This window comes from Buceros rhinoceros, unplaced genomic scaffold (genome assembly GCF_000710305.1).
Source record: "Buceros rhinoceros silvestris isolate BGI_N320 unplaced genomic scaffold, ASM71030v1 scaffold17939, whole genome shotgun sequence".
In the NCBI taxonomy this organism is placed as follows: domain Eukaryota; kingdom Metazoa; phylum Chordata; class Aves; order Bucerotiformes; family Bucerotidae; genus Buceros; species Buceros rhinoceros.
The window spans coordinates 18,008-30,824 of NW_010430141.1; the positions used below are offsets into that span (position 1 = coordinate 18,008).

At 37.0% G+C, this 12,817-nt stretch overlaps 1 protein-coding gene across 1 annotated transcript in view; it reads left to right on the top strand.

The window, feature by feature from the left end:
• COL9A1 (collagen, type IX, alpha 1) overlaps positions 1 to 12,817 on the top strand; it is a gene marked incomplete at its 5' end in the record, with an annotated part of 40,595 nt that overhangs the window by 16,067 nt on the left and 11,711 nt on the right. Inside the window, 7 exons of the mRNA XM_010142930.1 lie at positions 1 to 13; positions 809 to 862; positions 969 to 1,022; positions 7,456 to 7,509; positions 8,261 to 8,332; positions 12,461 to 12,496; positions 12,604 to 12,648. Coding sequence (XP_010141232.1) covers positions 1 to 13; positions 809 to 862; positions 969 to 1,022; positions 7,456 to 7,509; positions 8,261 to 8,332; positions 12,461 to 12,496; positions 12,604 to 12,648 — 328 coding nt within the window. The remainder of the gene's footprint in view (positions 14 to 808; positions 863 to 968; positions 1,023 to 7,455; positions 7,510 to 8,260; positions 8,333 to 12,460; positions 12,497 to 12,603; positions 12,649 to 12,817) is intronic.

The window sequence follows — 12,817 nt, forward strand, 5'->3', positions numbered from 1 at the left end:
TCCTGGCCCAAAGGTAAGTATCAGTATTGACTTGCTTATAATACTGTATTTGTGTTTATCGAGTTCTAAAGTATTCAGTGAAATAACACTAACTCTCTGTTGTGGTGAGAAGCAAGCCTTTGGCTGAAAGATTTAAATACATTCTTTTACCAACTCTGTTCTTGCTCTTTTTTGTGATTCTTTTGCTACATGATGTGGCTTTCATGATTCCTGGCTTTAAATAATACCTAAAAAAGGCCATTTCCTTTTAAAATTAAGGAAGTCATTGCTAGAGGAGACATGTGACATGGGTACCTCACTACAGTTTTAAATTAGGGATCTCATGATAAAACTAGCATTTATAACCGCCTTGAGTTTATTGAATCATGGAGATTGTCATCTCTATGTACCACCAAATTGCACCGTCAATTCCAATTAAGTTTAAAAGAAGTATTGTATGATTGAGCATATGGAATGTTTCTGACAATATTGTTTGAGTTTAGTTTTAAGTAATTGAAAAGAAATCTAAATTGAGATGTGGGTTTCTTCTGAAATTACTTGGAATCATATTATCCTTCTGTGATTTGAGAGCAGCAATCAAGTCTATTTGGAATTTGTCAGTATGTAAACAGCAAAAAACCTGGAATCCGACTTTTGTTGAACTAGATGGAAGGAATTAGGTGAAAATCAAATGAAAACCAAAATAAAGGTTAAAGTTAAAGAATTATTACAGGCTTATTTTTTTAGACTTTATTGAATTCCTTATTCTTTATTTTAAAATGAAACAAAGCATAGGCTTGGCTAATATTTTCCATCTTTTGTCCAACAGGGTAATAGAGGTCCTCCTGGGGTGCCAGGTTTGATGGGAAATTCTGGTAAAACTGTAAGATTATTAATCTTATTCCAAAGATCTAGAAAAATGAAAATGTTTACACTGTGCAAAGAACTTACTTTTCAAATTTGTTGCATTTTTCCTATCCCCAAAACAGGGTGAACAGGGGCCAGAGGGAGAAGCAGGTCCAACAGGACCCCGGGGACCACCAGTAAGTATTGAGTAAATTTCTAACTCAGGTTATGTAATGCAGTATCTCAAGTTATGGTTGCTGAAGTTAACCACAACATAGAAATATTATTCAGCACAAATGCTAATTTTTAATGTGAATTCTACATGTTCTTTTCATCCCTTCTTTACCAGGTGGATGTGCATCATCGCATAGAGAAATCCACAAGCACATGTGCTATGACTTTCTGGCTTTAGTGAGAAGTTAATTTTTAAAACTTTGTTTATATTCTTCAGGTCTTTGTTTTAAAACACACTGAGTAAAAGAGGGTGGATTATGACAATAAGCTGTAACCAAACTCCTATTCTTCCACTGCAACAGTCAACTCCCACCTCTAGCATTGAAAAGCTTAAATTCACTAGCTGCCAGGAGGTCACTTGCTCTTTTCTTGAGTTGTTTCATTCTCTTTAAGAAGCTTGTGCCATGTATAACAAGATTTTGAACTTTGGACTAAGTATTTAGAACATGATTTTTTTTGGCTAGGACCTATTTCTAATGCACTTAATGTGAACAGTGAGGCAAGGTATGAAGAAAAGGTAGCTGTCTGTCCTACCTGGTAAAGAAAATGGCTAGAGACTGTCCTCAGCCGCCTTGGTCTACTGGCATGGCGTGGTTCGTCTTGATACTGCTAAACCCCCTTAACACTCCCTCATGTCTAGGAGCAGGCTGGCTGGAATCAAATTGCATATGGGGAACAGATTCTTTCCTGTGTTCCCAAAACCATTCTTGGGCATTATCTAGGAAAGTCCAGTCTGCCTGAGACGAAAGCATGCTAAACATTTATCATGAATGATGGTGAGATCCTCCTTGGACCTGTGCCTTGGCTGTTTCAGGTTGTCATTATGAATGTAGCTAATAGTAATGTGAAGTACAGTGTTTATATCTACCTGGAAACACTGATGTTATAATTTCTTTGACTGGAGATTCCTATACCCTGGAAAGAAGACTGGAGAAATCATTGCTGGTTGGGTAGCTTAGAAATAAATGCTGCAGGAAAGAAATGTGCTAAGGAAAGTGAACTGATGACATTTGCTAAAGCTCAGCATTGAAGGCAAAGGACAACTGCTCCTGAGGCATGCTTGGGATACTAGATGGTCTGCTGTGTACAGATTTCTGATTCTCTCTGGAGTAGACCTGGAATGGGTTGAAGTTACATAAGGCTGATCTAATTTCCCTTTGCTGTTAATCCTTCTGTGAGGGATGAGAGGGTCTGTGATTTGAAGGAAATGTTCATACACCAAAATTCAGTCTGATGACATTGACAAAGCTCCAGGCTCTGTAACCAATTGCTTTTGGAAGATTCTCTCTTGTCACTGATACTCTAGGGATACTGTCCTGGAATTTTCCCAGTTACCGCTATCACACGATGACATAACAGTTTTATTCATGCAGTTGTAGGGTTATCCTCATATGGGGCTTAGAGAACTACCGATAGGAATGTATGTATAAAGGTATGCCATGGGCCAGGAATAATGTCTCTAAATTAACTCTTTAACTTGCAGCAGCAGTCAGGCAAGTAACAGATTTTATTTTCTTCTGTGGTTTGTGTTATTGTGCACAAGATGCATTAATTCATGAGATCACATTTATTTTAGACTGAATCTTTTTTTAAGTAAGTGCTGTGTCCATAGCTACCTATGAATGATATAAAATGGGGATTATATGAGCGTACAGATACTAGGTTGAAATACAGGTATCTTCAATCTCCCATATACCCACCTTGCAAACATTTATTTTTGTTGTTTGTGTTTAAAAGTGTTGGGTGCACTCGACAAAGTTTTCAGCCCTTGAGCTTAATATTTTGTTCTTCTTGAGCTGATATTTTGTATACTTGGAATGGGAATAGGAATTATAATTGAATCAGACCAAAGCAACTGCCCACTCTGATAATGCACTGTAATCTGCTAAACTATGCCTTTAATCCTTTCAATGTGAACATGAATTTACAAAATCAACAGTCCATAGAACAGGAGTTGACATGCAAGGTTAATTATTAATAACCCTGTAGTTAGACAGAAACACTTAAAGATTAAATACAATGATTTTTCTATTTATCAGTCTAGAGACCAGCAAGACATCTGGGTATCTTGCCTTTATTTCTTCTGTCTTTACAAAGTGCACTCATTTTGGAAAACGTGAACATTAGAACAAAAGCATAGGAAGAAAAAACTGTTTGTCTCTACAAAATGGAGAAAAGAAGTAAATTATTGGTGGTAAAGTAAGTTTGCATGCAGAACATTAATCTACTTTTCATCTATAGTTCCTTTAAAGCTATAAAGAGCCTTAAATAATAACTACGTTCAGCTTCCTTCTTCTCAAGACTACAGGAAATGTATGAGTAGAATGGTTTTTGTTTTCTTTTTTGGGACCACAGGAAAAAAACTTACTTCTCCGTAAAGAGATGAAATGATCAGAATTTTTTGTTCAGGAAGGATACAGGGTTGGATTATTGAACCTCAGTGAGCTTTGGTCCAAGCTGAGTTTGGATTTATGAATAATGTTTTGTCTTTTTCCTGCAATATGTACATGTAGTAGATGTATTTGAGGGAAAAAAAACCTTCTAGTTAAATAATTATACATGCCATAATTTTCAAACTTCTAAAACTAGAAAATAAATTGAGAAAACCTTTTATAGTTGCTCTAAAGAGAGTTTTCTTGTGAGTATTTTTTGATTTTTTTTCAGAATTTTAAATTTTCCTCCAACTTTAATGTTTGATATTTTTTGATCAAAGTTTTATAACCAAAGGCTTTCAGAGCCTGAGAATTTTATGGTTACTACTCAGGTATTTTTCTTGTCCTTTTCCCTCCTATTTTGAATTATCCTTTTCAGCACTCGCCTCACTTCATTGCTTTTCCTTTACCCTTTTTTCCATTTCACTCTTGGAATAGAATGTTCAGGTAGAAATCAAGAGGGGCTGAGCTTCTTCCTTGGAGTTGGAAAAAACCTTGATGTTTTGCAAGATATGGAGAACTTCAGATCCTTAATGTATTGCTTCATGGCAGCAGCCACATGAGAGATCCTCCTCACTTTCCCATTTCACTTACTTACCCCTGTTCTTCATATCACTACTGGGGAAAGACAGCATGGCTGGTAGCTCCAGGAAGGCCAGACCTGTAGAGGAAATGACCTCCAGTAAAGGTTTGTGGGGGAATAACAAGGCTGGCTCTGCTACGGACAGCAGGTCAGTATTTGCACTAGGTAAAAACAACGTGCCTAAAAAATTGCCCAAGTTTTTAACTTTAGCTACTTGCAAAAGGCATCTTTTTGAGAGAAAATTTTGCACTGGTGTGTAGGTTTTTGAGGAGTTACACAATGGAAAGATATTAAGCAATCATCAGTGGCTCTGTGGGACATATTATCACTTCTGTACTGTTTACCAAACAGCCTTCAGTATCCTCTGGCATAAACCATGTTGTTTCAATGCTATTTTCATCATTAAACCACTGTTGCAATGTAGTTGGAACAGTATTGTTACTAAGCAGCAGATTCAAATTTTATCCTTTGGCAACTCTGTAAACATTTACAGTTTCACGGGGAAGATATTAAATGGTTAAACCCAAGATAACTAGATCTAATTAAAAACAGGCAAATTCATGTATTGGGAGACTCTTAGCTCCCTGCTAACAAATATCCTGAGGAGAAAATTACTTTTTAAAGTACTATTCTAGTCTACCACTGCCGTTCCTTAGAAAACTTAACTCAGCACCTAAGAAAGTGTTTTACTTTTGTTTAGTTACCTGTTCATCTGTTCAGTAAGCCAGAAAAACAAGTAAAGCAACATGGAAATTTTGTCTTTTGTTTCTAAATCAAACATATTCTCCATTCCACTCTAATTGTTTTGTCGGTTAACCTTACATTTGCTTCATGTTATGCTAGCCAATCCGAGCAATTACCAAACGCATTTGTGATTTAAACCTTCCTAAGCCTGTCGTCATGGCAGGTGGCCCAAAGGGAGCAATTCTCAAACATCAGAGTCTCATTCCTAATCAGTGGAATTAAGCCATGCTCCCTAAGCTGCTTAACCATTTTCTTTCATATTTGCTGAGATTTAGTAAGATTTAACATTTCATATTGTGTCTGCAGAAAATACTGACCCATGCCTCTGCTTTTTTCATCCCTTGTATTTCTTCAGCTATTTAACATTTATCCCATCTTGTGAGTTTGCAGTGAAAATAGAGCTTGGAACATTTAAGTAACCATGTAACTTAAAGTTCAATACTTGTCTAACTAATTGAGCAAAGTCAGTGTATATACAGGCCAGCATAAATACGCTGTTATGGATTTAGGATGCATAACATTAGCATCAGCAGTTAAGTATCTAGCTGCCTAAGATTTGAGAGACTTCTGAGGGGCCTTGATTACTTGGGTTGACTAGCTTTCTAGAGGTGTCCTTGCCTCTGGTCATTCAAAAAAGGGAGCCTGGAGAGTACCTGGTCTTTGTTTTGTTTGTTTTTTTGTCTGTTTTGTTAAAACCAGTGCAACATGCTTATTGATTTGTGAGTGACCTGCAGCTATGGACTGTGTTATATAGGGGGCCACCATGTAAGAGAGGTAGGCTGAGGACATGGTCAAACCACCATCTGTTCTGATTATTGCCTATGAGTAACTTAAAGAACAGAGGAAGATTTCATCTGACCAAGTACAGATGAAACACCTGAACCAGTTATTACAGAAACTCTCTTATAGACTGTGAGGAAAATATGGATGCTGCTAGGACATGACTTGTAATGTATTTTAAATGTTTACATGAGTACCTCTCAAGATGCCTTTTTTATTTTTTCTTTATTCCCCATGAAGTGAACCAAGAGCAACTAAATCAATGTAAATCCTATCCCAGAGCCATTTCAAGTCAAGTATAACTTGGAGGAAGCTTTACAGTCTTTTAATTTATGCCATGGGCCAATAGGATTCTGGATTGTTCTTTGGGTTACAGATCCCCTCTTGCTTGCCTAAACACAGCTCCTGCAGATATTGCAGTAGTGGCCTTCAGTTTGATGTAACCTGTCCTTACAGACATGTTTACAGGAAATACTATCCTTTTGTATTCAGTCTTCTGTACACTGACCTTCTTTTTTACCACCTTAGAAAAGCATCTGTGTTTGGAAAAGTGCTTGTAATATATATTTGACAAAAGATGTTTTCGTATTTGAAGTAATATGGAAGATTTTTCTTGCATTCTGTATGACCAGCAAAATATTTAATGCACTTAAGAGGTATATTATATGATTTTAAATCTATGAAAGGTGACATTGCTTTTGGTTTATAGCTGTATAGCAATCAGACATGAATGTTACAACATATACAAAGAGACAAGTTTCTAATACTGATCATAATTTTAATCCTTCTCTTTCCTACAGCAGAAATTATAGTAGTATTCCAGGTCAGAGGAGTAGTAGTACAGATTTTTCAAAAAACTTAATGCAGCTTCTGGTTTGTAGTATGAAGTTGATTTGGGGGACATTTTCCTTTTTTTTTTTTTTTTTTTAAACATGAAAAAGCTTCTAGAAATTATACAAAGTGCTTTAAAAAGATAGTGATTTTAACACTGTAAGGTATTTTGAGGGAAATTAATGAGGAAGTCTATTTATGTTTGGTTCTCTGATCTCTCCAGGATACCTAATTATTTTTTGAACTGTAAAGTTAGTTCCTAAGCTTATATCAGAAGTTGTCATTGCATTTATGACAAAGGTCATGTCTTCCATTTCCTTTTATGGTTCAATATGTCACAATATTTCACAGTATTTTTCTTACTATGAAGACAATATCTGTACTTAAAATTGCCTATTGTATACAGCAATCAATGCTTAGATCTGCTTTTATCTGAAATTTTCTAAATTACATAAAACTAGTTTTCTACTTACATATCAAATAACTTCAATTCTTGATATTTTATTATCTTTAACGTTGTATCATGCTTTTATAGCAAGTACCTCTTATGTATTCATACAGTGGAAGTAAGAAAAGTGTCTCAAGTGAGACTTAGGCTTGTGTTGAGACAATGTTTGAATTTATCTGTACAGATATGTATCTGTACAGGTGACAGTAATTGTATAATACTTATGGAGCTGATCTGAAAGGTTTGATCATAAGAGACAAAACTCTTTTCAGAAAGGCACTTTAGTTTGAAAATTGTTTAAAATCTTTGAAAATTTGACTCCATTTCAGGTTTATCCGAAGTATATTCAAATTGCTGCATTAAGAGATGGCGTTGTAAATGCCATTGTTAACTAAAAATGTTTACATTTCACCATTTTTAATGCATGTGATGTTTTTTGCACTAATAAACCAAAGTCTTGATTAAAGCCACCTGCTAAGTAGTGTAATTCACTAAGTATTAAGAAAAAAACCTATACTTTATTTCTTGTTCACAGGAAATATTTCAGAAAGTAATGATGTCCTTCTATTTCCTATAAGGGTAGCAGAGGGGAGCCAGGTCCTGCAGGTCCTCCAGGTTTACCAGGGAAATGGGTAAGCAGTTTATTTCCATTTTCAGTGTTCATGTTTGCTTTCAAGGAGCTATGGTATCATCTGGAATGACACTTACCCATTTATCCACACAGGGAACTGAAAATAATATTAAAATGAGTGATTGTTGAGTTTCTCTTCAGTCCTCTGTGACTATGCTAATATTAGAAAATGCTGGTTTAAAGTATATGGAGATGTGTGGGACTTCTTCTTCTATTTAAAAAAAACCCCATAAATCCTGTGACGTGCAAAGCTGGGTTGCACACTCCTGTGTGGGCTGCGAGTACTTAAGAAACCGGAGCAGTGAATGACCAGCTTTCTGCTAACAGCTGTGTGAAACTAATGAATGGAGCAGATTATGAATGCCACCTTTTACCCGTGCTCCAGCAGTATTTACACAGTAACAGCCTGTAACAGCATAGCTGGGGAGGTTTTGGTGAAAGAGCCTGCTGTTACAGAGGAATGCACAAATCAGAGTGCAAGATCTTAGGAAGAATTTTTAAGGGAACCAGACTGTTGTCAAGTGACTGAAGGGTGAAAAGCTGTAAGCCGTTTCTGTTTTGTTTGTCAGCACTAAAATAATAATAAGACACTGTATTTTGGATCAGCTCAATTTTCACCAGATATCCCCACTCATCAAGTTAGGACTCTTCTGAGAATAAGATTCTGTCCCATCTGCTTATCAGAGTATGACCTTTAGTTGTTCATTCTAAAACTGATAGGGTAACTTCACAACCTGGACTTGTTTTTGCAGGGTCCCCAGGGTGACATTGGACTTCCTGGACTGCCAGGTCCTCCAGGCCTACCTGGTGGTAAGGGTGACCGGGTAAGAAATGCACTTATACCTACAGAGTGCAATTTGACAAGAGTAACTACAATAATTACAAAATAAAGCCTAGTTTCTTGTTTTGTATGTAGATCTGTTAACTGCTTGAAAACTGTGCTCTAGGTGCCCATCAACCACTTATAGCTCATAAAATATACAGGAAAATTCTTGACAGTGTTACTTAAGGAACTGAAATAAGATCACTAGCATAATTTTTTTTTTTAGTTTGAATATTTTAAAAGCTGAAATCGTATTGCAAATCCTTGACTTGGCCAGAACGGAAATTGTAAGTAAGGGTCTCTGGTCACTGAAGAGTTTTTAAACTTCAAGCCTGGTCTGCAGTAGGTCCAATGGCTTTTACAGACATCTTAGGACCTGCTGTGGAAATGCTCAGGCTAATGCAGCTATTGAGGCACCCATGCATCACACACACAATTGCAGGATATAAGTACCTCTTCTAGTATTGTGCTGGATGGGAAGAACTGGGCCCAGGGGATCTCACACTATGTTTCAACCTTCTTACTTGAGCCATCTGCTTCAGTATTAAATGAAGGGCATTTGTGAAGTGCCGCTGACAATCAAGGAAGCACAGGACTGTTAGTGAAGTACCACTGCTGTAGATGTTTTTAGTTGAACAGAGGATTCCTGCTTCTGGTATGCTCCCAGTGTACGTTGTAGGGCGGCTAGACAGGACTTGCAGTTGTTTTTGGCAGTTTTTAAGATCTGTCCAGGTACTTAAGAATAAATTTCTAAGTCTTTGTTGCTTTTGAGGTATTTTGCAAGTGTTACAGTTTTGGGGTTTTTTTAATGCTGAGATCAGGAGCATATGTTTCTAGTCAAATGTAAGTATTGACATAAAACAGTCTATTAGATTGTTAATGTTTCATACCTTTAGACTTCTCCAGAGACAGAGATTGAAGGTACCTGAGGAAGAAAATCTGGAAGGAAAATAAATTGTTATAGTGCTGACAACCTCTTTCCAAAGATGCCTGAGTTTCCTCATTTACTGTGTGAAGGGTCTGGACCTCTAGGATAAGAGCAGAATGTAGATGCTGTAAACAAACCCAGTGAGATTCAGACCACAGCCAGACAGTTTCTGTTTATTTAACTGGCAGATGACAGTATCTTATGCCTGGAGCTTTAAAATCCTAGGATCATTTTCATGCCCTGTGCGAATACCTTGATGTCCAAAAAGCTGTGCTAGCAATTGTCTCACTCTGTGACTTCTTATTAGCTTTCCTGTTTTGAGACAAGTGTCCACTTGATCCCTGACTGATTTTTTTTTTTTTTCTTCAGCTGCATAGAGGCTGGAGTGAATTTTCAGGAGCAGGCTTGACATGACTGCAGCTTTACCAGTAGCACTGATCTGCAGTATGTATTCCAAGTCACAAGCCTGGAGAGCATCGTGCTGCTCTTATACTTTCCTCTACCCTGTTCAGCTTGTCTTATACAGAGCCAAATGTCCATGTCGAGGTTTGGTAATAGGTATCTCTGTAGTCTGTTAGCCTTAGTCTTTGGGTCAACCACAGCTATCCAGTTCCAGACTGAAGTATCTTCTCTTCCTGAATTCAAAACTTCATGGTTTTGTACACAGGTTCCTACAAAGTTCTGTTTTGAAGCCCATATATGCGTGATAAGAGTTGATGTAAATAGCAACCAGAGCTCAAATAGAATTCACAAAAACCAGATTTCAGTTATCATTCTTGATCCCAAAGCTTTAGATACTGGGTATTATATGCTGGCATTTCATCACATGCAGGCATTTTTAACTGCTTAAAGAAACACTACAAAAGATACCAGCAAAAGTGTTTTTACTGAAGTAAGATGTTGTAAAAGTGAGACTTCAAATTCGAAGGCAAGGTTCACTCTGCAACTACTGCAGAGGATATAATAATGATTCAAAGTTGCCGACATAAACTCAAAGTTACCAATACAAAATATTATTGCACTTTAATGCAAGGTTGTGTGTGATACCGATCACTTACCAAAGATCTGCAGTTGGTAATGGATCTCTCAGCCTCAAGAAAGAACCTTGAGAGACGCCCCAGGTCAAGGGAAGATCACTGCCGTGCAGCCAACTCTTTAGCAGGGAAAGCTCAAAGAGGACTCACTCAGGCTGTCCTATGTATGGAATAAAGTGGTGGGCTTGTAGTCAAATTACATGAGTTGGAAAAGGTGTTCATGCAACTCCTTACACCCACAACGTTCTTTGTTACCTGAGAAATGAGTCTTGGAAGAACCACCTGCTATTGACATGCTAATTGAACGATTAGTGTTCCAGTTTCCAAGCCCATAGGCATCAATGCTCACCATGTCAGACTGTTCCTGTTTGGATTTTCAGAGAACAAGTTGGAATAGAGAAGTTCCTGGCCTGATTGTGGGCTAGGTCTTTACCTCCTTTGCAGCCTGAACCAGACTGCCACTGGTTTGGTCAAGGACTTAATGCATCCATCATGCACCTGACATGTTATAGCAGAGACAGCAATACAAAGCAATGTTGACAATGGATCATGCTTCAGTGAGTCTTAGAGCGGTTACACAGATATGTTATGGATCGTGGCCAATCCTCAGCATTCTCCACTTACACAGTTTCTGATACACTTATCTTGAATTGGTTTCAGATGCTTTGGTTCTGTCTATTTTAGTAAATTAAACAGCACTAGGCCAAGACCCAGATCATGGCACTGGAACATGCTCCTTTTTACTGTTACATAGTTAGTGCAGCCCCTGGTACAGTTTTGGCTGATGCTGACTGGCAGTTTTGCAAACAACTCCTGAGCATGGTTTGAGAGAGATTTTTACAAAAAGATAAGCAGTATGTCACAAAAGTCGATATTTTCATAGTTGGACATCTTACTGTATTGTCTCCTTTGAAATTTTGGGAGTCAATGTAGAATAGATTCAGATAGCTGTGATTTTTGTTTGCTAATACAAATATTACAGGCCAAGTTTCACAAAAGCAAAAGCTTCTCCCATCACATCCTTATCTAATTTCATTGTTCTGAAGAAGAGTAAGAGGAAAAAACAGAACAGCCAAAATGATGTTAGATTGGAAATTAATGTCTTTTGGTGTGAGTAAATGGAAAATATTAATAAGACATGATTTTTAGAACACTTCAGACAAAATTGTTTCAGTGTTGTTTGACAAAGTCAGAATGTTAAACAGGTTTGTGATTTCCACTGCTTAGCTCGGTGGATAATTTAGTATTGTCTCTTTGTCCTCAGGAACATGAGAATAAATCTGAATTCATTAAACTGTAGATGTTACACTGGTTTGTGTGCCTATACCTTATGTGAATTAAACGGATATCTGAAATGGAAGAGAAAATGCTGTACCTCCATCTGTTTTTAGAAAAAAAAATAATGCACAGTTAATTCTTTTGGAATATACGTGTTTGTGCAAAGAACATTTAAGGATTGTGTGACTGGTTTTCTAACAGAACGCATAGTAAGCTTTTCTTAAATAATACAAATTAAATACTGTTACTTTAGAAAGAAATTACTTATGTTTGAAATGAATTGTGTCCTTAATTTATTCCTCTTTGGTTCCTGGCTGTCTACTGGGGTACGTTTTGTTACAGGATTCTAAGATGAAACATAGTAATTTTTTTTTTTTAAAAAAAGGAATATTAACTTTAAGATATAAGCTATTCAGCTTTGACTGTAATGACCAAAATTCTAGAGGCAGTTCTGCTAAAAAGTGTGAGAGTCAAGCAGCAAGCAAAAGAAAATTGTGACTGAACTTGTGGATGTCTCAGTGTGCTTATCCCACATTAGATACTTAATGAATTTTTTGCTTATAAATTCTAAGCAATTTGCAGAGCGGAGTTGTAGCTGCTACCAGAGCATCTGCCATGTAAAGAGATTTACTGTTTGACAGGCAGAATCTGTACCATCCAGTGTGGCAGTGGATTTTTAAGTTCCATGCTATTACTCGCCTTCAGGCTCTCACATTAATTATAGAGTAAGATTTAAGTGCTCTCATTGTCATTTTAAAAAATTCATAGCTTTAAAGGTCTCTTGCATTAATGCTAGATGGTAGGGAGGATTGAAAATAATTCAGTAATGCTTTTGAACCTGTAGTTTCAAATTCTGATTTTTTTTTTTTTTAAATCTTTAACCTTTTAGGGTTCAGTGGGTGAACCAGGACCTAAGGGTGAACAAGTAAGTCATGTTACAGACCATGGTACTTCCAAGTCACAGTACCAAATGCTGCAGTACATTAGGTTGACTAAATCTGAAGGCTGACTGTATGCTTTTTTTTGATATAGGGTGCACCTGGAGCAGAAGGAGATGGAGGAGAAAAGGGTGACTTAGTAAGGCATTATTTTCTCTTCACCTGATCTCATATTTTGTTGTCATAAATTAAAACTGTAAACTGTTGTTGGAGTGCTTCAAGCATATGGCTTGGTGGTTGAGAGTCACATTTCAGGTTTATACTAACAACAGGGCATTGCAGGGCACAGCAGTTCTGTTAGCCATTCC